The sequence below is a fragment of the Mobula birostris genome, chromosome 1 (assembly GCF_030028105.1).
Source record: "Mobula birostris isolate sMobBir1 chromosome 1, sMobBir1.hap1, whole genome shotgun sequence".
Taxonomy (NCBI): domain Eukaryota; kingdom Metazoa; phylum Chordata; class Chondrichthyes; order Myliobatiformes; family Myliobatidae; genus Mobula; species Mobula birostris.
The window spans coordinates 140,597,927-140,621,460 of NC_092370.1; the positions used below are offsets into that span (position 1 = coordinate 140,597,927).

At 43.6% G+C, this 23,534-nt stretch overlaps 1 protein-coding gene across 1 annotated transcript in view; it reads left to right on the forward strand.

Moving 5' to 3' along the window:
• The first annotated feature begins 16,719 nt into the window (after positions 1-16,719).
• The window catches only part of c1h18orf63 (chromosome 1 C18orf63 homolog), an 80,343-nt gene continuing 73,528 nt past the window's right edge, over positions 16,720-23,534 (forward strand). The window contains 2 exon segments of the mRNA XM_072274400.1: positions 16,720-16,850; positions 20,469-20,541. Of these exon segments, the coding sequence (XP_072130501.1) occupies positions 16,720-16,850; positions 20,469-20,541 (204 nt within the window).

A 23,534-nucleotide genomic window follows, 5' to 3' on the forward strand; every position in this document is an offset into this window, starting at 1 on the left:
GCGGTGAGGCAGAGTGGGAATTGGAATTGGGATCACCCTGGCAGCGGTGAGGCAGAGTGGGAATTGGAATTGGGATCACCCTGGCAGCGGTGAGGCAGAGTGGGAATTGGAATTGGGTTCACACTGGCAGCGGTGAGGCAGAGTGGGAATTGGAATTGGGCTCACCCTGGCAGCGGTGAGGCAGAGTGGGAATTGGAATTGAGCTCACCCTGGCACCGGTGAGGCAGAGTGGGAAGTCTGCATTGGGCTCACCCTGGCAGCGGTGAGGCAGAGTGGGAATTGGAATTGGGATCACCCTGGCAGCGGTGTGGCAGAGTGGGAATTGGAATTGGGATCACCCGGGCAGCGGTGAGGCAGAGTAGGAATTGGAATTGGGCTCACCCTGGCACCGGTGAGGCAGAGTGGGAAGTCTGCATTGGGCTCACCCTGGCAGCGGTGAGGCAGAGTGGGAATTGGAATTGGGATCATCCTGGCAGCGGTGAGGCAGAGTGGGAATTGCAATTGGGATCACCCTGGCAGCGGTGAGGCAGATTGGGAATTGGAATTGGGCTCACCCTGGCAGCGGTGAGGCAGAGTGGGAATTGGAATTGGGATCACCCTGGCAGCGGTGAGGCAGAGTGGGAATTGGAATTGGGCTCACCCTGGCAGCAGTGAGGCAGAGTGGGAATTGGAATTGAGCTCACCCTGGCACCGGTGAGGCAGAGTGGAAATTGGAATTGGGATCACCCTGGCAGCGGTGAGGCAGAGTGGGAATTGGAATTGAGCTCACCCTGGCACCGGTGAGGCAGAGTGGAAATTGGAATTGGGATCACCCTGGCAGCGGTGAGGCAGAGTGGGAATTGGAATTGGGAACACCCTGGCAGCGGTGAGGCAGAGTGGGAAGTGGAATTGGGCTCACCCTGGCAGCGGTGAGGCAGAGTGGGAATTGGAATTGGGCTCACCCTGGCAGCGGTGAGGCAGAGTGGGAATTGGAATTGAGCTCACCCTGGCACCGGTGAGGCAGAGTGGGAAGTCTGCATTGGGCTCACCCCGGCAGCGGTGAGGCAGAGTGGGAATTGGAATTGGGATCACCCTGGCAGCGGTGAGGCAGAGTGGGAATTGCAATTGGGATCACCCTGGCAGCGGTGAGGCAGAGTGGGAATTGGAATTGGGCTCACCCTGGCAGCGGTGAGGCAGAGTGGGAATTGGAATTGGGATCACCCTGGCAGCGGTGAGGCAGAGTGGGAATTGGAATTGGGATCACCCTGGCAGCGGTGAGGCAGAGTGGGAATTGGAATTGGGTTCACACTGGCAGCGGTGAGGCAGAGTGGGAATTGGAATTGGGCTCACCCTGGCAGCGGTGAGGCAGAGTGGGAATTGGAATTGAGCTCACCCTGGCACCGGTGAGGCAGAGTGGGAAGTCTGCATTGGGCTCACCCTGGCAGTGGTGAGGCAGAGTGGGAATTGGAATTGGGATCACCCTGGCAGCTGTGTGGCAGAGTGGGAATTGGAATTGGGATCACCCGGGCAGCGGTGAGGCAGAGTAGGAATTGGAATTGGGCTCACCCTGGCACCGGTGAGGCAGAGTGGGAAGTCTGCATTGGGCTCACCCTGGCAGCGGTGAGGCAGAGTGGGAATTGGAATTGGGATCATCCTGGCAGCGGTGAGGCAGAGTGGGAATTGCAATTGGGATCACCCTGGCAGCGGTGAGGCAGATTGGGAATTGGAATTGGGCTCACCCTGGCAGCGGTGAGGCAGAGTGGGAATTGGAATTGGGATCACCCTGGCAGCGGTGAGGCAGAGTGGGAATTGGAATTGGGCTCACCCTGGCAGCAGTGAGGCAGAGTGGGAATTGGAATTGAGCTCACCCTGGCACCGGTGAGGCAGAGTGGAAATTGGAATTGGGATCACCCTGGCAGCGGTGAGGCAGAGTGGGAATTGGAATTGAGCTCACCCTGGCACCGGTGAGGCAGAGTGGAAATTGGAATTGGGATCACCCTGGCAGCGGTGAGGCAGAGTGGGAATTGGAATTGGGAACACCCTGGCAGCGGTGAGGCAGAGTGGGAATTGGAATTGGGCTCACCCTGGCAGCGGTGAGGCAGAGTGGGAATTGGAATTGGGATCACCCTGGCAGCGGTGAGGCAGAGTGGGAATTGGAATTGGGTTCACACTGGCAGCGGTGAGGCAGAGTGGGAATTGGAATTGGGCTCACCCTGGCAGCAGTGAGGCAGAGTGGGAATTGGAATTGAGCTCACCCTGGCACCGGTGAGGCAGAGTGGGAAGTCTGCATTGGGCTCACCCTGGCAGCGGTGAGGCAGAGTGGGAATTGGAATTGGGATCACCCTGGCAGCGGTGAGGCAGAGTGGGAATTGGAATTGGGCTCACCCTGGCAGCGGTGAGGCAGAGTGGGAATTAGAATTGAGCTCACCCTGGCAGCGGTGAGGCAGAGTGGGAATTGGAAGGGGAATTGAAATAGCATGCAAAAGGGAGCTTTGATTGCCTATTGCAGACAGCACAAGTCCTCTGCCAAACTGTTGCCCAGCTTAGATCTTGTTGCATCTGGTAAAGATGAATAGTTAGAGAATAACTAATATTACAATTTTACTTATCAGACACTACTCAGCAAGTCAAGAAGGACTTATGGAGAAAGAAACAGTGTTCAGGTCAATGACCTTTCATCATAACTGAGAATGGTTAGAAATAAAAAGGGAAAGAAAGAACACAACATAAGATATATAACGGTGGAGGCTAGGAGAGATTGCTATACATTTTACAATGCACTTGCTGAAAGTGGTTGTTTGCTAATGAGTAAGAATGGCATTTGGTAAATTTGAATAGGAGGGCAGATTCATCAGAAATTACCTGAGAGGGATAAAGGGGATAAAGAAAAAACAAGCCCCCTCCCCCACCTTTTAATTCTACTCCTCATATTTTTATCTCCAGTCCTGCTGATGGGCCGCAACCCAAAATGTCAACTCGAAGGTTCAATTTAATGTCAGAAAAATGTATACAATATACATCCCGAAATGCTTTTTCTTCACAAAATATCCATGAAAACAGAAGTGCCCCAAAGAATGAACAACAGTTAAACGTGAGAGCCCCAAAGTACCTCCCCACCGGGCATAAGCGGCGGCGAGCAACAATCCCCCCTCCCCCCACCAACAAAACAAAAAGTGCAACTGGTACCGAGCACAAGCGTGAGCTAAGCGATAGCAAAGACACAGACCTTGCAGATACCCCAAAGACTATTGCAATTCATCCGGCATTCGGCAACCCACAGGTTCTCTCTTTCCCTAAAAAGGGAGAGGCAGGTGTCCTCCATTTTCACAGCAAGCTGGAGACATAACAACAACCCACTGTGTTACAATGTTAAAAAGTCTGTTTTGTTGCTTTTTACGAGGTCTGTGCCCAAAGATCGCAAAGATCTTGGGTCTTTGGGCCCACAGCAAAAGACTTTCCTTCCTCCCCGACGACACACGAGTCTCCTGCCGTGACACCGACCCGCGATCCGCCCATCTCCAGAGCCTCAAGATCTTAGGCTTCCAAACACTAGGCTGCCTCTCAAGCCAACCCCTCGGCGTGCTGAACAATGACACCCCCGAAAAACGGGTCCAATTCCTGCAAAGAACCGAAGTCAGCCTGTAACTTCAGGTCAGGGTCTTCAAAAGAACGCTGAAAGGGAAAAATAAAGATATTAAAGATGGAAATAGAGCTGTTTCCGAAGATGCAAGCAAAGGAATCACCGTTTAGCACCATCTTGACTGTACTCTTTTCCATCGATGCTGCCTGGTTTGCTGAGTTCTTCCAGCATTTTGTGTGTGTGTTTCCAACATCTGCAGATTTTCTCGTTTGTTAAAAGAGATGAATATTGGCAATATGAGGTTCAAGTCTAGAACAGTTAATTGTCTGAAATGGCTAATTCCAATATTCATTTTGGTACTGATAGCATTTCTATCAAATTCTTTTATGTCAGGTAGATAACTTTTGTTACACTTGTCCAGGAAATGCTAAGTAAAGCAGTTTAAATTGCTGACCAGTGTTCGTGCCTTTAATTCCTCATTTCATAGTATTAAGGTAAATTTGGCATTGATTGTGCAGGGTTGACTTCAAAACACAAGATGCACATGGATAGATAATGTGCTCCACAATCCTGAGTGTTAACGTTTAACAGGAAAGTTTAATGTAAAGGATATTGAATCTGACTGTATGAAGCCAATCTAACCTTGTCAGATAGGAGTCCACATAAAGTTAGCAACAATCCATAACAGAATCTGGCATTAGAAATCAACCTCTGCTCCAGTGTGGAAACCTCCGGTGTCAGCCCTCTTACTGCAGTTGTTGGACATGAGCAAAAAGTGTAGACAAATATGGCTGTATTAAACACATTCTTTTAGACAGGAGAATTGTAACATAGCCGTAACAGTCATGCTTGGCCAGTAAAGAATTTTATGACAATCGCACATTATTTTTGGAACAAAGGAAAAGAGATTAATGCGTTTCTTGGAAACAAAAGAATATTTTTTACCATGGTTCAGCCCATTAGCACCTATTTTTAGAACTCATATGAACTATGAACACCTGCATGAGATAGAAGAGAACTGGCCAGCATCGGTAGACGTCAGCAAGATGCCTAAAACACTGAAACATATTGGAAGGAAATTATGCAAAGGGTTATGGGTACACATTATCCTTGCAGCAAAGATTATTATAACATTAAAAAATTTGTGGTCAAAAGAAAGGAGTATTTATTTATATAGACGCTTGCAAGCAGTATTGATGCATGGACATCTTCAGAACTTGAGAGTTACCTCAAAACTCTCAGAAAAATAAAAACATTTTTTCCAGCAGCCCTTAGCTCATTAATTTGAGTATTTTATACTGAGATAATCCTTTATCACATTATGGGGCATAAATATTATGCAAATTGAGACAGACTCAATAAAACAGCGTTTAAAGCTGACTATTGTGCATGGTTACTAGTTAGCTACCGTGTCAGACAATTATATTTCATCACCATCTATCACATTGTTTTGTCACATCCTTCACTGTACCAATACCTATCATGCCACAAGGTACATCATAACATAACAAGTAATTCAGTCAGATATACTGGGAATAGTGCTGAGTATACTGAATTCTGGTTAATTGGTCCATCATTTAATCAGGGCACTGATTATTTGGGACAACTCTTAAAGAAGAAAATTAATCGAGAAGATAGCCAGGATTCCCTTCATTTATTTGGGACACTATGCCACTTAATTGGGACAGGAGACTATTACCGAACAGTTTCTAACTAGCTAGCATCAGTTGAGGATAGTTAGACACTACACTATCCTTAAACAATTTTTAAACAGGTTTATTTGTGTGCCTTCAAATAGCAGTGATTTTTGTCAGTGATAGTTGGCGAGAAATAAATAGTAAAACAATTTAAGAGTTGCTTTGCTCACTGTGGTTTCAAGCATTCAGGCTTTGAGATGCTAGAAACAGCTGGGAGAGAAAATGAAACAACTTTACTATTTCAACAAGTGAGGAACTACAAAGAATTTGGAGGTATCACAAACATTTTGTAAGTTACAAGGAAAATGAAGATAAGGATGCAATCGTCAAAAGCATTGTATGAAGACAGTCCATTATCCGCACTGGTTAATTTTGTTCATTTACAGTCAATCAAAAGTGTTGGTTGTCCGTCGTATATGGCAGTGAATGCAAAACCTGTGCAGCAAAGTTTTGAAAATGGAAAAGCCATTGCACTGGGACAGTTCCACACTCTCAACCTCAGAAGCCTGGTGCAGTTGTACGAGTTGTTGTCACAAACTGGGGTCTTCCTTGGTTACAGTAGATAATCATGACTTCTTCTGTGCTTTATCACAAAGTGATGCAGAACCATCTTCTTGGCCATCGATCTCATCAATGCATTATTGGTGATCTTATCCTCCCAGTCAGCTGAAGCTGACTTCATATGAACTTCCCTATTTCACCAGGGTATGAGGATTTCTGGCTATCCTCCTGTGGTTTAGACTGCCTGCAAAGTGGTGTACTGGTGTGTGGCTGCTGTCGCAAGCAAACAGCTACTTGGAGCCACAGGTGAGAGATGAGTGTCCAGTGGGGACCAAAGGTGTGTGAGCTCCCCCAGAATGGACACAAGTGCCTTCACCAGAGGTGTGACCCCTCCCTGGACACCCCATACACGGCAATATACACTGGATGAATACCTCCGTCGATAACTATTAGGAACTAATACACAGATTTATGGTACTGCAGTAGCATTGGTTGTGTTCTAATTTGTTCTGTATTTCATTTAAATACATAATTTGTTACTGAGTTAAATAGTTATTTGTCTTTTTTAAACCTTTTAACTATTTTCATGAAACTCTGACTGATTGGGGAAGCTGCTTAATTTGGCCAAAATGTATTTTGTGTTGGTCTTCATGGTGGAGCATGCATCTAACATGCCAAAGAGCGATGTTATGGATGCAATGAGAGGTGAGGACCTCGATACAATAGCTAGAACTAAAGAGGTAATGCTGAGCAAACCTGTGGGCCTGAAGTTAGTTCAGTCCCCTGGTCCTGATGGATTGCATCCCAGTGTACTGAAAGAAATGGCAGAAGTCATAATAGAGGCTTTGGTGATGATTTACCAAATTCTCTGGACTCTGGGCAGGTCCTGGCAGATTGGAAGACAGCAAATGTCATGCCACCCTTCAAAAAAGGAGATAAGCAAAAGGCAGGTAAACAGAGCCAGTTAGTTTAACATCTGTAGTTAGGAAAATGCTTAAAGCAATCATTAAGGAAGAAGTAGCAAGGCATCTGGAAAGAAATGGACCCATCAGGCAGATGTACTAAGGATTCAGCAAAGGCAGGTCCTGTTTCACAAACTTACTGGAGTTCTTTGTGGATACAATGAGCACAGTGGACAGAGGGGAAACAGATGGACATTAAATTTACTTGGATTTCCAGAAGGCATTCAATAAGGTGCGACATAAAAGGCATTCATAAGATAAGGATGCATAGAGTTGGGGGTGATGTATTAGCATGGATAGAGGATTGGTTAACAAGTAGAAAGCAGAGCGTTGGGATACATGGGTGTTACTCTGGTTGGCAATCAGTGGTGAGCGGTGTGCCATCGGGGTCAGTGCTGGGCCCGCAACTGTCCATGATATACATTAACGATCTGGAAGAGGGGACGGAGTGTAGTGTATCTAGGTTTGCTGATGATACTAAATTAACTGGAAAAACAAATTGTGCAGAAGATATGGAGAGTCTGCGGAGAAATATAGATAAGTGAGTGAGCAAGGGTCTGGCAGATGGAGTACAATGTTGGTAAAAGCAAGGTCATCCAATTTGGAAGGAAAATAAAAAGCAGATTATTATTTAAATGGTACAAATTTGCAGCATACTGATGTGTAGAGGGACTTAGCAGTGCTTGTGCATGAATCACAAAAGGTTGGTTTGTAGGAGCTGCAGGCAATCAAGAAGGCAAATGGAATGTTAGCCTTCATTGCTAGAGGGACTGAATATAAGAGCCGGAGAATATGCTGCAACTGTACAGGGTACTGGTGAGGCTATACCTGGAGTACTGTGTGCAGCTCTGGACTCCTTACTTGAGGAAGGATATCCTGGCTTTGGAGGTGGCGCAGAGAAGGTTCACTGGGTTGATTTCAGAGATGAGGAGGTTAGACTATGTGGAGAGATTGATTCGCCTGGGACTGTACTTGCTGGAATTCAGAAGAATGAGAAGAGATCTTATAGAAACATATAAAATTATGAAGGGGTAATAAGATATAGGAATTTATTGGTGGTGAGACTACAATGAGGGGACATAGCCTCAAGATTCGGAGGAGTAGATTTAGGACGGAGATGAGGACAAACTGCTTTTCCCAGAGAGTGGTGAATTTGTGGAATTCTCTGCCCAATTAAGCAGTGGGGGCTACTTCAGTAAATATATTTAAAATAAGGTTGGATAGATTTTTGCACCCAATCTTGTCTTAAATATATTTACTGAGGAATTAAGGGTTATAGTGAAAAGGCAGTTAGTTGGGGATGAATCCATGGCCAGATCAGCCATGATCTTATTGAATGGCGGGGCAGGCTCATCAGGCCAGATGGGCTACTCCTGCTCCTGTTTCTTATGTTCTCATGTACAGGTCCTGATGTATCCCAATTAACTGCAATCAACTGTATGCCTAAAAATAAAATGTGGCGTGAAATTGGTGAATGTGCAACACCAAACATATGTGCTTAACAGCTAAAACAGAATGGAAAAGATGGAGCTAAACAATCCCTCAACCAAAGCATCAAATCATAGCTCTGCAGCAATACCACATTCAGGTGTGAATGACTGAAGAATACCATAAAGAGATGGTGAAAATCTCCAAGAATATCTTAATGCTCAGCAAAAGCAGAGCCAGCATGTGATTGCCAAAGACAAAGCCCAGCCTTAAACATCATCTGGTTGATCCATCCTGAGATTCTCACTAGCACAAGAAGCCAATGCTCAATTTGATTCAATCAATGTGATATCAAGACTGCAGAGAACAGCTGAGAAAGACAATGCTGCAGCTATGGCCATTGTTAGAGAAATTAATTTGCTAACAATTTGGCGACAGGAATGGGATCCCAAGAGATATGGGTCCAAATAACCGGGGCGATAGCAAATTTCTCTGACAATGCGGGAAACATTCGTGGGAACGTTTGACCGTGAGGCGCTCTGAGTCTCCGGGGATGACCATCCCTGAGCTCCTGGAGAGGAGCAAGACGGAAGATGGAAGACAGGGTCCGAGACCCACAGCGAGTCCAATGGATAGTCAAATTAAAGGGCAATAGGGACTTCGAAGACTGAGATAAATTCTGGCAAGAAAAGGATAAGGAAATTGTATTGTGATTGAAAGCCAAATTTGATTACAGGTTAACCTAAAACTAACAGGTAAGAATGGGTAGTAATGAAAGTAAATATGCAAATACCACCAGTGTTGTGCCGCAGATAAGAAACACAGCCTTGAGGCCTGCCGATCCACCTACAAAGGGTCCGATGAATAAACATACTGAGAAAAAGGTGTACAGTACATTCAGTGTACATTCTTTTTGGTCCCTCTGCACAAGGACGGTTAATACCTGTTCGCCTTTATGTATAATGAACAAAAATATACCTGGACGAATTTACCACAGGGCTATACCGAGAGCCTATACATTTCTGCCGAACAACTGCTACCTACTTGGGCTATGTTCTGCAGCAAGGCACTGGGAGACTTGGTCCTGAACGTGTGTCTGCTATCACACAATCTCGTAGACCAGAAAATGTCAAAAAAGAGATGCACTTCTCGGAATGACAGATTACTGTCGACACTGTTCCTGAATACAGGACCTATGATGCTGTGCTATGGTCAGCTGTACTACAGGAGGCACCGTCACAAATCCATTGGAGCCCAGAAATGGAACAGGCATATGAGGCTCTAAAGAAGGAATTGCTCCACGCATCAGCCTTGGGCATTCCTGACTACTCTAAATCCTTCCAGTTATATACTAATGAAAAGGAGGGATTTGCCCTCGCCATGCTGACTCGGGAACACAGTGGCTTGAAGAGACCGGTGGCATATTACTCCACTCAATTACCACCCATGGTACGTGGCCTGCCTGGCTGCCTACGAACTACAGCGGCGACAGCAGCGATGATCGAAAAGGCAACGCCTATAATATTGGAACACTTCTGCACAGTACTGACTCCTGACGCAGTAATGCTACTCCTCAATTCAGCGGCTAACAGCACTTTACAGCAGAAAGGCAAACAGTGTTTGCTATTATCAAAGCCAAATTTGCTTCTTAAAAGAGCACCCTTGTTACCATTCACGATGACGCCATACAAAATGATTGTGTGTAAACTGTAGAAGCCATTACCTACTCTGGTCCTGATGTGAGTTCTGCCCCTTTAAATAACCCAGATCTAATTATTTTTACTGATGGTTGATCGTGTAAACCTAATGATTTTGAGACACCAGCTGGGTATGCCCTGGTGACTTGTCATGAGGTATTGGAAGCGGGTTATCTCCCTTCAGGAACATCAAGCAAGTAGCTGAGCTATTTGCTCTCACTAGAGCCTGCATCCTAGCTGACGGTACAATTTATGAGTCTGTGCTTTGACTAAATAGACTTTTTACATATGCCAGCTATGGGGGATATAATATCTGTTAGTCATAGTGGATAGAGACCTTTCCCACACAAAAAGGTGACACTAGGACAGTAGTTAAATTACTGATGAAGAAGATTATTCCCTGATTTGGGATTCCTTGTAAGGAATCACTTCATGGGGAAATTAACTGAAGCACTGGGCAAGGCCAGGGATGCTCCTGGGAGTGATATGTGCCCTATCAACCACAATCAACTGGAATAATGAAAAGGATGAATGGAATACTGAAAGACATTCTGGCCAAAGTATGCCAAAGGCGGGACTGAAATGTCCCGAGATGCTGCTGATTGTTCTGTATACCTTGAGAATTCATTAATAGGACCACTAGGTTGACCCCTTTTGAAGTATTGACCCATCTCAGCCCAAAACGTCAACTGTACTCTCTTCCATAGATGCTGCCTGCCTGGCCTGCTGAGTTCCTCCAGTACTTTGTGTGTGTTGCTTGCATGTGAACCTAACTTATCTTTTCTAATTCACAGGGTTAATCGAACAGCCTTTGCTTTTGCAATTGATTTGTACATGTATAAAAGCAGCTGTGACCTCTGTATTACTTGTTGTTTGAAACCCACTGTTAGAGGTTCCACTCCCCACGACATCGTGAATAAAGTTCTCTTTACATCAAAGTCCGTATCTAATTTACTTGTGATTAACTTAAATTGAATTTCCTTCGCAAATTAATTTCCCTAACATGGCACTGTACATCCCACCCAAAGGAAGCATGAGAAATCCAATCTTGTGAATTACTATCACCTCAATCTATTCTCAACCTTCAATACAATAATGGATTATCATTGCCAGTGCTATTTAACAACACTTTTATTCATTCATGGGATGTGGGCTTGCAGACAGAGCCCTTCCCTAATTTCCCTGGAGATCAATAATTCCATAATTGCCCTACTGATCAATATAGCCTGCTCACCAAAGTTTAACTTAGAGCTTACAGGACTCAGCTGCAGATCACAGATGTGGACAATAGCCAAAATTCTAGAGATGAATGAGCAACGGTCCTGGATATCATTGGTTTTGAGCAAGTGAAGCATCAAGGAGCTCTGATAAAACTTGGCAGTGAGCACCAAGGTCAAAAATTATCCACTGCTCAAAGAAAGATAGCTGTGGTCACTGGAGGTCAACTACCTTAGCACAAGGACATTGCTGTAGGAGGTTGTCAGGGCAAGGCTCTAGAACCCATTATCCTCAATTACTGCAATAATCTTCTACCAAAAAGCCAGAAGGGGATATAGAATGAGAATTATTACAGTACTGCTGGATGCCATTCAGCCCATTAAGTAACTGCCAGATCATTGTGGGATAATCCAATCAGCCTTGTTTTTGCATTTCTTTGCACAATTAAAGGAGGCTTCTGTGAGCACTGGAAACACAACTCAGGCAGATGCTCTTTAACTTATAACATAGAACATTAAACAGTACAGCACAGCGAAAGGCACTTTAGCACACAATGTCCCTCCATTCTCTGCCCATCCATTGGCTTATGTAAGAGTCCCTTCAGCACCTCTGTTGTACCTGCCTCCTGCACCACCCTGGCAGCACCTTCCAGGCATTCACAACTCTCTGCATTAAAAAAAATACTTGCCATACACGCATCCTTTGAACTTGCCACCTTGCACGTCTTCTAGTATCATGACTGGGAAAAATATACCAGTTGTCTACCCTATCTATGTCTCTCATAATCTTATAAACTTCTATCAACCCCCCAGTCAGGCTGATCAACCCATGAATCCCCACTACACATCACCTGGGGTCAATTTATCTACATTCAGTTAGTCTCTGTGTTTGGCAGTTCATTGTGCATTGTGTTTTATAGTATTTCTTTCATTTTTATTGTTTTTTTAATACTGCTTTGGATCCAGGGCAACAATTATTTTGCTCTCCCTTACATTCGGGTACCAGAGAATGACAATAAACAATCTTGAAACAGGCCTCCCCCAGCCTCCAAATGTAATTGCTCACCTGATCCCTCGAACACATTCAGTTCATTCCCCTGACCATCCATCACGTGCCCATGAATCAGTGGAGTATCACTATCGGAATCTATGACCCTCTGCCCTAACTTCCAGCTCTCTTCCCAAAGTCCCAGCCCCAATACCCGTTTCCCTTTGATTGCTGTTAGCCCCTTGGATGGAGAGTTTTTGAGTTATATTGGTCATCTTCCTGCAGAACGGGCACCAATAAGCTTGAAAGAGTGCAGAGATAATTTTCAAGGATGTTCCCAGGACTTGAGTTATAGGGAAAGGTCAAATAGGCTAGGACTTTATTCCTTGGAATGCAGGAGAATAAGGCATGTTTTCTCTTCAGGTTGGGTGAGACTAGAACCTGTGGTCATACATTTACAATGAAAGGTGAATCATTTAGGAGAACCTGAGACAAAACTGGAGGGCTGTAGTGAATGTGCAACAATCTGCCAATAGAAGTGGTTGATGTGATAGCCACTGTAATATTTGAGGTTTAGATAGGTACCTGAATGAGAGGGGTTTTGAGAGCTATGGCCAAGGTGTAGGTCCATAGGACTAGGCAGATCAAGTCAACATGAACTAGATGGGTTCAAGAGCCTGGTTCTGTGCTGTACTATGCCGATGGAACTGATTGCAGCTGATCTCAAGACAGGTAATAGGCCATGACTGTGATGGAACTGTTGTCTGTACTTCCATTTCTGGTGAGTAATCAGCAACTTTGGTGAGATAATGCTCCTTCCCTGGCAATGCTTCTCCAAGCAGACAGGTTCTGGTCTCCTGGCTCTCAGTGTGACTGCCTCAAGGGTGGATTGCCTGCCCTCCCTGTTGGTGAGCTGCATTTGCAGCGACAGTCCAGGGAGCTGTCTATCAGGTATTTAGACGACTGAAGCTGGATAGTCAGGGTACCAGTAGTGAAGATGGTGGTTATGGTGAGGAGCCTGAAACATCACTCACAACACGCTGGAGGAACTCAGCAGGTCGGGCAGCATCCGTGGAAACAATGAGTCCACGTTTCGGGCCGGAACCCTTCGTCAGGACTGTAGAGGGAAGGGGCAGAGGCCCTATAAAGAAGGTGGGGGGAGGGTCGGAAGGAGAAGGCTGGTAGGTTCCAGGTGGAAAACCAGTAAGGGGAAAGATAAAGGGGTGGGGGAGGGGGGGCAGGGAGGTGATAGGCAGGCAAGGTGAAGAAGGAATAGGGGAAAACACAATGAGTAGTAGAAGGAGGCGGAACCATGAGGGAGGCGATAGGCAGCTGGGGGAGGGGGCAGAGTGACATAGGGATGGAGGAAGGGAGGGGGAGGGAATTACCAGAAGTTGGAGAATTCAATGCTCATACCAAGGGGCTGGAGACTACGTAGACAATATATGAGGTGTTGCTCCTCCAACCTGAGTTTAGCCTCATCATGGCAGTAGAGGAGGCCATGTATGGACATATCTGAATGGGAGTGGGAAGCAGAGTTGAAGTGGGTGGCTACTGGGAGATCCTGTCTGTTTTGGTGGACAGAGCGGAGGTGCTCGACGAAACGGTCCCCCAATCTGCGTCGGGTTTCACCGATGTGAAGGAGGCCACACCGGATGCAATAGATGACCCCAACAGATTCACAAGTGAAGTGTTGCCTCACTTGGAAGGTCTGTTCGGGGCCCTGAATGGTGGCAAGAGGGGAGGTGTAGGGACAGGTGTAGCACTTGCGCTTACAGGGATAAGTACCGGGTGGGAGGTCCATGGGGAGGGACGCGTGGATCAGGGAGTCGCGGAGGGACCAATCCCTGCAGAAAGCAGAGAGGGGTGGAGAAGGAAAGATGTGCTTAGTAGTGGGGTCCTGTTGAAGGTGGCAGAAGTTGTGGAGGATAATGTGCTCGATCCGGAGGCTGGCGGGGTGGTAGGTGAGGACAAGGGGAACTCTGTCCCTGTTGTGGTGGCAGGAGGATGGGGTGAAAGCCGAAGTGTGGGAAATGGAGGAGGTGCGGGTGAGGGCATCATTGATGACAGCAGAAGGGAAACCACGATCCTTAAAGAAAGAGGACATTAGAGATGTCCAGGAACGGAAAACCTCATCCTCGGAGCAGATGCGCCGAGACGGAGGAACTGGGAATAGGGAATGGCATTTTTGCATGTGGTGGGGTGGGAAGAGGTATAGTCGAGGTAGTTATGAGAGTCAGTGGGCTTGTAGAAGATGTCAGTGGACAGTCTGTCTCCAGAGACGGAGACCGAGACATCGAGAAAGGGGAGAGAAGTGTTCGAGGTAGACCAAGCGAATTTGAGGGCTGGGTGGAAGTTAGAAGTAAAGTCGATGAAATTGATGAGCTCAGCATGGGTGCAGGAAGCAGCACCAATGTAGTCGTCAATGTACCGAAGGAAAAGTTGGGGAGCAGTACCAGAATAGGTTTGGAGCACAGACTGTTCCACAGAACCAACGAAGAGGCAGGCATAGCTAGGGCCCATGTGAGTTCCCATAGCTACACCCTTAGTCTGAAGAAAGTGGGAAGAGCCAAAAGAGAAGTTATTGAGTGTGTGAACCAGTTCTGCCAGAGCCCGAAACGTCGACTGTACATTTTTCCATAAATGCTGCCTGACCTGCTGAGTCCCTCCAGTATCTTGTGTGTGCTGCTGGCACCTCCACTTTTCTCTGCTCCATCGCCCCTGCTTACAGCGAGCAGCCCACAGGTGGCCTGGAGGAACTCAGCAGTTCAGGCAGCACCTATGGAAATGAATAAACCGGAAAGGAAGGGGGAGTAGACAGAATAAGGTGTGCATGTGTATGGGGATGGGGGAGGGTAAGGAAATAGGTGAAGCCTGCTGGGTGATGAAATAAGAAGCTGGGAGGTGGAATGTGAAAAAAGTTAAAGGCTGGAGAAGAAGGAATTGGTTAGGGGAGGAGAGTGAACCATGATGAGTTCTTCCAGCATTTTTGCCTGATGCTCTGGATTTCCATCATCCGCAAAATCCTTTGCGTTCTGCTGCGATAATAGGTGGTCGACCAATGCCGTCGATTTGAGCGACTGTAATACCCCACTAGTGAGTGCAAGAGTCTCGGGTTCACGAGTGTAACAAAATCAGCCAAAATAGGGACCATCTCTACCTTACTGAGACTAAAACCCGAATAGCGAGGCCCCAGACTTGCGAAAGACCGACCGCAGCGCAGGCGCGGTCGAAAAGGAACGGCCGCGAGTCGCGACGCAGGCGCGATCGGAAGAGACGCCGTCCAGTTCGCAAGTGGGAGGTGCTTCGATGACGTGTAGCGAAGCGCGCGCACACATTTGGCGGCAGCGCTGTTTGTGCAAGGCGTGCGTGAGAGACAGGGAGACGTGAGGAGACTCTGTTCGAGTCCGAGGAGAGCATAGTATTAATGTTGCTTCCCATTTCAGTTCATTCTTGATGTACTTGAACTTGTGTTTCAAAGCAGGGATGGGTTCCATTCTCACTTGGCTTTGGTTAGTGGGATAGGGAGAAGAGGTTGTCCGAGGGTGTTTTATAGGCGAGGTTTAGCCTTGATGTAAGGGGACTATCAACGTTATCAACTATTTAACCAAAGTCTTGCTACTTTTACCAAAGCAAATGATGTGGTCATCGTTCCGTCTGTCTGTGGGAGCACGCAGTTCGACTGCCAGAGACCCTGCAGTACACCCGTGACTGGATGCTTTCATCTTACATCAGTCCTTTCTCAACTTAAAAAAAAGCCTTTCTGAGATATAGAAGAGACTGCAGATGCTGGAATCTGGAGCAGCAAACGATCTGTTGGTTAAACTCATCGGGCAAACAGCATCTGTGGGGGGTGGGGGAGGAACCCCTACATCAGGGTCTTCTGCAATTCTTTAATCCTTTTGTATACCTGACTATACTTTGCTGCTTTTAATGAACTATCTTCCTCTGTTCACAGGTTTAAGCTTTTACCCAATACTGCCCACTCACTTAAAATAGGCTTTTTGTTTCCTGCCTAATACACTCCTTATGCCTTATGACTCGTGTATTTATCTGGTTTCCTCTCGGGCCTTGCTTCTTTACTGTGTTACCCATGCCTCAACTCAATGATGCCCGTTCAGCTTTTTACCTCAGGCTTTACAATTCATCCCTTTTAAGGACCATTTTATTCAGTGAAGTAGCTTTTTAGATGAAGAATCGCAGCCTGACTTTGCATTTCCCTTCACAGAAGTTGCCTGGCCTGCTGAGTTTCTCTAGTGTGTTGATCGTTGAACGCCTTATCCTATTATTTATTTTTATTTATAGAGATACAGTGCAGAATAAGCCCTTCGAGCCATGTCACCCAGCAATCTTCCAATTTCATCTGAGCCTAATCCCAGGACAATTTACAATGACCAATTAACCTCTGGACTGTGGGAGGATGGTCACAGGGAGAACGTAGAAACTCCTTCTAGGCAATGGCGGGAATTGAACCCAGGTCACTTGTACTGTAAAACATAGTGCTAACCACTTAAACCATGTTCATCGCAGTGTGTTAATTTTCATGCCTCTGAAACATCTTAGGGATGGTTCAGTAAAGAAATGTATAAATGTGTACAGCAAGTTTAAGATGTTTTACATCATTTAAAATTTCCATTTCACAGAGATATCAGAGTTTAGTGCCTTACAAGATGAAAGAGAATTATAGATTTCAGTCCCTGTTCTTCGTTGGTCTACCTGATCTTCGAAAATTATGTAGCATAACTATGATTTTAAATTGTGATGATGCTGACGCAAAAAGTTTGCAGACTATAACGTGCAGGTAATTCAAATGGAAGTATGATTGTTTTAAAGACAAAACTTGTTTAATGACATGTTATGTACAGTGCCTTGTAAAAGTATTTAGCCCTTTGTTCACGTAAATGAGTATTGCAACCAGGGATTTTAAGCAATTTAACTGAGAATTTTTATTTGTAAATCATGAGCTCTTTTTTTTACAAAGCCCAGAAAATAGGGAAAATGCTAAAGTCTGAACAACTAAAAATTCAAAAGCTGAAATGTCAGCTGTTCAAAAGTACTGTATTCATTCCCCTTTGTTCACTATGTAGTTAGTTGAACCACCTCTTGCAGCTATTACAGCCAGTAATCTTTTTGGATAAATTGTATTAGCTTTGCACAATGTGATGGTGCAAGATTTGTCCATTCCTCTTGCAAAATTGCTCAAGCTGTGCTAGGTTAGTTGGGGGATGATGGTGAACAGATATCTTGAGGTCTTGCCAGAGATGTTCGATCAGGTTAAGGTCAGGTCTCTGACTGGTCCACTCAAGGACATCAATTTTCTTCATTTGCAACCACTCCGTGGTTGGTCTGGCAGTGTGCTTTGGGTCTTTGCCCTGAAACGTGAACTTCTGAACTTTCTCCCCAGTTTAATCCTTCTGGCAGAGGCTAGCAGGTTTTTATCTTGGATCTCACTGCATTTAATAGCATTCCTCTTTGCATAAATCCAGAAGAGACTTTCAGTTCCTGTTGCTGAAAAGCTTCCCCATAGCATGATGCTACCTCCACCATACTTTACAGTAGGGATGGTGAAATCTGGTTGAGAAGTAGTATCAGATTTATGCCGCAAGTATTGCTTGGTGCTGGTGCCACAAAGTTCCACTTTTGTCTCATCCAACCGCAAGACCTTCTTCCATGTCCTTACAGTATCTTAGCGATGCTTTGCAAAGTCTTTACGGGCAAGGATATGCTTTTCTTTGCCATTCTTCCATAAATCCCTTTTCGTGCAAGGCCTTAGAGAATGTGGAGCCATGAGCTTCATCTCTAGCTGGCTGCCACTGACTTCTGCAGCTCAGTCAGAGGTTTAATTAATGCTGACTGATGGCAGATTGCCTGCTCAGTAAGTGCTCTTAGTGTCTTAGCATGTTTTGGATCTTGTGTATATGTGCAGTGATTCCCTTCTATGGCTGGGCTTACCATTGTGTCTGGTGTTGGAAAAATGATGTACTGCAGACAAGGAAAGTGCAAATTTGAATGAGGTCGCCACCAGATTGGTAAAATGGCGTACGCTGTTTGAATCACAAACACAAGAAAATCTTGTAGATGCTGGAGATCCTTATGCTGAAGTTTTTCTTGTAATTTAAAAGCCTTAAAGTATTATTAGTATTTTTCTATGTTTTAAACGATTTTATTTTTAAAACTTATTTAAAGAACTGTAATCAATTCAAAGGGATTTTAAATAATTCCATCTGAGACATTGGGAAGTTCTTAATTAAAAAATCACTGCTGGGGCATTTGAGGGAAGGACTTTGAGTCTCGGTATACCCTGTGTTTTCTGGATATCTGTCACTTTACCCTTTTAGGACTGGATCCAGGATGACCCAGTTCAACACCTTTCTTGTTAAAGAATAAGGGTGTATTTTTAATATGTGTACTTGTGCCCCTAAGCAATTTCAGAAGGGCATTTCTCAACAACTTGCATAGGAAGTTGAATATCCAAGACCATCTCAAGAGAAAACAAGTTGTTTAGAGAATGCCCTTCTGAAATTGTTTAGGGGCACAAGTACGCACATTAAAAATACACCTTTATTCTTTAACAAGAAAGATGTTGAACTAGGTCATCCTGGATCCAGTCCTAAAAGGCCAAAGTAACAGATGTCCAGAAAACACAGAGTATACCGAGATTCAAAGTCCTCCCCTCAAATGCCCCAGCAGTGTTTAACCACTTGCCTCTGTAAGATTTTTTAATTAGCTTCACTCACCTCAACTCTGAAATTACTCTACAACCTATGGACTAACTTTATAGGACTCTACAGCTCAATCTTAGTATTTGTTTATTTATTTATTTGCTTGTTTGCACAGCTTATCTTTTGCACATTGGTTGTTTGCCCATCTGTGTTTGTGTGCAATTTTTTTTATTGATCTTTATTGCATTTCTTTGTTCTATTGTGAGTGCCTGATAGAAAATGAACCTCAAGGTAGTATATAGTGACATATACTGTATGTAGTCTGAGAATAAATTTACTTTGAACTTTGATTTGATTTCTATTCAGGGAGTGAAAATTAATGATTCTTGTATGGAACCTGGAGCAAGAGTTGTGATTTGAATTTCATTGTACCTCAATACAAGTTCTTTGATCATTCTGACTGGGCAATACCTTCTTGGTTTTACATTTCCTACATAATAATATGCACTGTTTTCCAATATAAAGAAATCAAGCCTGAATCATGAGAACTTTGGAAATTTATAGTTGAATTTAGAATTTTCACCTACTTCCTGGGGCTAAAACTATTCAATGCTTTGGCCTTCTCAGTATTCTTATGGTTTACAGCAAAACGAAAAATGTGCATTTTGGTCTTTAAAAGGAATGTATTGGGCATGAAATCTACTTATGCCTGTGCTGTCTGTAAACATGTACAACAAGTATATTAATACGTACTAATTAAGGAGTGCAATTTTATGTTTGCTTCTGCTATCTTCCTCTGCCACAAACGAAGGGACATTAATATCAGTCAACAGCTTTCTCTGGTTTGTTTGTGTAAAACATCAAGTCAAATATCAAAATGTAACTTTCAGTACATGGTACATTATCTTTTTGACGGTGTCACAAATGTTAAAATTAATAGATTATTATACATTTTGTGTTGAAAATCAAAAACTGCAGATGCAGGAATACTCAAAGGTTCAGGTAGCTTCTGTGGAAAGAGAGTTAACTTTAAGACTACATTACAGCACTTGCCTCAGTTTGGGGAATTGAAATTTTATAGTTCTCAATCAGAGATTCATTTTTTAAAGTATTATTTGCTGGATATTAAATACACTTGTGTCACTGTTGAATGATTCTACCATAGAATTAATCATGTAAGGTATGTGTATAATAAATCAAAAACCAAAGAAGAAACTAAAATTTCCAGAGTTTTTCAGTCAAATACTTTGTTTGAAGACATGTTGTGCTATTTGGCACTATGACAGTATCCTTTTCCAATCTACAGTCCATACCAGAGTTATGAACACTTAATACAGATGAATGAGCTCCTATAATATTAAATTCAAGTCTGTCATATATACAAAAAATAATTCCTATGAATGATAGAACCAGTCTCCTCTTTCCTCTTTTAACAGCTTTTTTTTCCCTTATCAGTTTTAACATGCTTTTGATGCCATTAATTATAGTACCGTGGAGGTATGGATATTGAATCAAGTGATTTTTGTCTTGTCTGACTTCTGAACAAACTTTATGGACATAAAGGTAGAAACCAGTCATTTCCTAGGGATAGACTGTAACCAACTCGGAATTAAAATATAACCTATACAAACACTACTTGTAAAATTCTAAATTTTGGACAGTGACAATAAGAAAATATTAATGCTCTGTCCTTTTCAACCACATTGTCAGTTTGTCCTTTATTGCCAACCTAATGAACTAAGGCTGCTTTTTTGCAGGGAATTGCTATTTCTTTATCCAGACATTCTTGTTGCTCCCGGAGAACATAAAGAAATTATTGTAATAATGCCTGTGAGTATGAATTTCAGTGTTTTTGATGGATTTTGAAGAGATGGTATGCATAGTACTCTAGATTTGTAAAACTGCAAAAACTAATTAAATATAGCTTTGATAAGTATTGGATGATTAAGTTTATACCTAAATCAAGTCATTTAAACCAGATGTATTAGTTATTATAATACTGTGGAATAGCTTAGGACATCTTACGATATAAATTTAAGTTCTCAGTGAAAAGATTAATTTGTTCCTGGTACTCCCATTCTTGAAAAATAGTGGGGTTCTATTTAGATTTGTAGTTGGAAGTATGAGAAGCCATGAGTTTAGTATAGTTTTGCATTTCTAGGCAAGAAATAGATAAGAACCTCAAAGTTGCTGGTGAACAGAGATGCTGCCTGGCCTGCTGTGTTCACCAGCAACTTTTTTGTGTGTTGCTTGAAATTCTAGCATCTGCAGATTTCTTTGTGCTTGCATAGATAAGAACCTGCTAGTTTAGCTATCAGTAGTGAAATTGCAAGATTTACAAGATTGCATTCATATAAAGGAGCACTTTTGCATGTTTAGGAAATGCTAAATAAAAATGATTGTTATCCTTTTTCCATGTCAACTAACAGCCAAGTGAATAAGCCTTGTTCTTTGCTTCTCCAGTGTGGCTGAAAAATTGTTACTGGAACATTATTGATGGAAAATGAGTTTTCTCTCCTGGCAGGCCATTGTACATTTGGCTCTGTAGGTCAGGATACCAAGAAGAAGATGACAACTTATGTAGCACAACCAATATTGTTAACTGGCTTGAGGATAGAACAACAAAAACTTAATGATCTCAATGGACATGCCAAGACGGCTGCCATGATGGTACCTTGGGTTGATAAGATGTCTTGGATTTTAATGTTAGTGTTGCGTTGCTTTATATCTTCCAATAATTGCCTATATAATAATATAATATAGGGAAAATAATTCCCTATATAGGTCACCTCTGTGCCCTTGCAAAATTCACAAACCACTATCCAAATTTTGAGATATGGAATGAAATTCACCTTATGAAAATTATGTCAATAAAAGGAGTAAATAAGTAAATACATTTCTCAACTTCCATTTCTTAAAGCATGTGCAGATGACATGACTTTGTTTTACCTGCCTCTTAATTGCTGAATTGTTGGATGGCTCTTACCTCTGTTTTATTGTCCTGTGATCAAGACCACTTTATTTACTTAAGAAACCAATGCCAAAAATTTGCAAGTTATTCCCTAATTTCACCTTTTGGTTAAGAAAGACTGAGATTTCATGTTTGGAGGTGCTTTTGTCATATGATCTACCTGTAAGAAAGCAATATCAATGAACATAGCACAGTCAAAATTGGAACAGGTTTTAAAAGCAGACTGACACATGGATAATCCTGCACATCGTTCTTCTCACATGTGACTAAACTGACTGAGGGAGTGGGCCTGTGGAGAATGAATATCTCCAATAATTTGAGTTCTATTTGCCACATGAAATGGCGACATTTAAAAACAAATGCTGAACTGATTAATTAAAACAAGCGACAGTGAGAGTAGGAATGCGATGAGGTGGAGGATAAATGCGTGGCTGAGTGATTGGAGCAGGAGGCAGGGATTCTAGTTTTTGGATCATTGGGACCTCTTTTGGCGCAGGCGTGACCTGTACAAAAAGGACAGGTTACACTTGAATCCTAGGGGGACCAATATCCTGGCAGGGAGATTAGCGAGGGCAACTGAGGTGACTTTAAATTAGAATGGTTGGGGGATGGGAATCAAATTAAAGAGGCTAGGCAAGAGGAGGTTAGTTCACAGCAGGGGGATGGGAACCAGTGCAGAGAGACAGAGAGGTGTAAAGTGAGGGTAGAAGCAAAAAGTAGTAAGGAGAAAAGTAAAAGTAGCAGGCCGACAAATCCAGGGCAAGCATCAAAAAGGGCCACTTTTCAACATAATTGTATAAGGGCTAAGAGAGTTGTAAAAGAGCGCCTGAAGGCTTTGTGTGTCAATGCCAGGAGCATTCGTAACAAGGTGGATGAATTGAAAGTGCAGATTGTTATTAATGATTATGATATAGTTGGGATCACAGAGACATGGCTCCAGAGTGACCAAGGATGGGAGCTCAATGTTCAGGGATATTCAATATTCAGGAGGGATAGAAATGAAAGAAAAGGAGGTGGGGTGGCGTTGCTGGTTAAAGAGGAGATTAATGCAATAGAAAGGAAGGACATAAGCTGGGAAGATGTGGAATCGATATGGGTAGAGCTGCATAACACTAAGGGGCAGAAAACGCTGGTGGGATTTGTGTACAAGCCACCTAACAGTAGTAGTGAGGTCGGGGATGGTATTAAACAGGAAATTAGAAATGTGTGCAATAAAGGAATAGCAGTTATAATGGGTGACTTCAATCTACATGTAGATTGGGTGAACCAAATTGGTAAAGGTGCTGAGGAAGAGGATTTCTTGGAACGTATGCGGGATGGGTTTTTGAACCAACATGTCGAGGAACCGACTAGAGAGCAGGCTATTCTAGACTGGGTTTTGAGCAATGAGGAAGGGTTAATTAGCAATCTTGTCATGAGAGGCCCCTTGGGTAAGAGTGACCATAATATGGTGGAATTCTTCATTAAGATGGAGAGTGACATAGTTAATTCAGAAACAAAGGTTCTGAACTTAAAGAGGGGTAACTTTGAAGGTATGAGACGTGAATTAGCGAAGATAGACTGGCAAATGACACTTAAAGGATTGACGGTGGATATGCAATGGCAAGCATTTAAAGATTGCATGGATGAACTACAACAATTGTTCATCCCAGTTTGGCAAAAGAATAAATCAAGGAAGGTAGTGCACCCGTGGCTGACAAGACAAATTAGGGATAGTATCAATTCCAAAGAAGAAGCATACAAATTAGCCAGAAAAAGTGGCTCACCTGAAGACTGGGAGAAATTCAGAGATCAGCAGAGGAGGACAAAGGGCTTAATTAGGAAGGGGAAAAAAGATAATGAGAGAAAACTG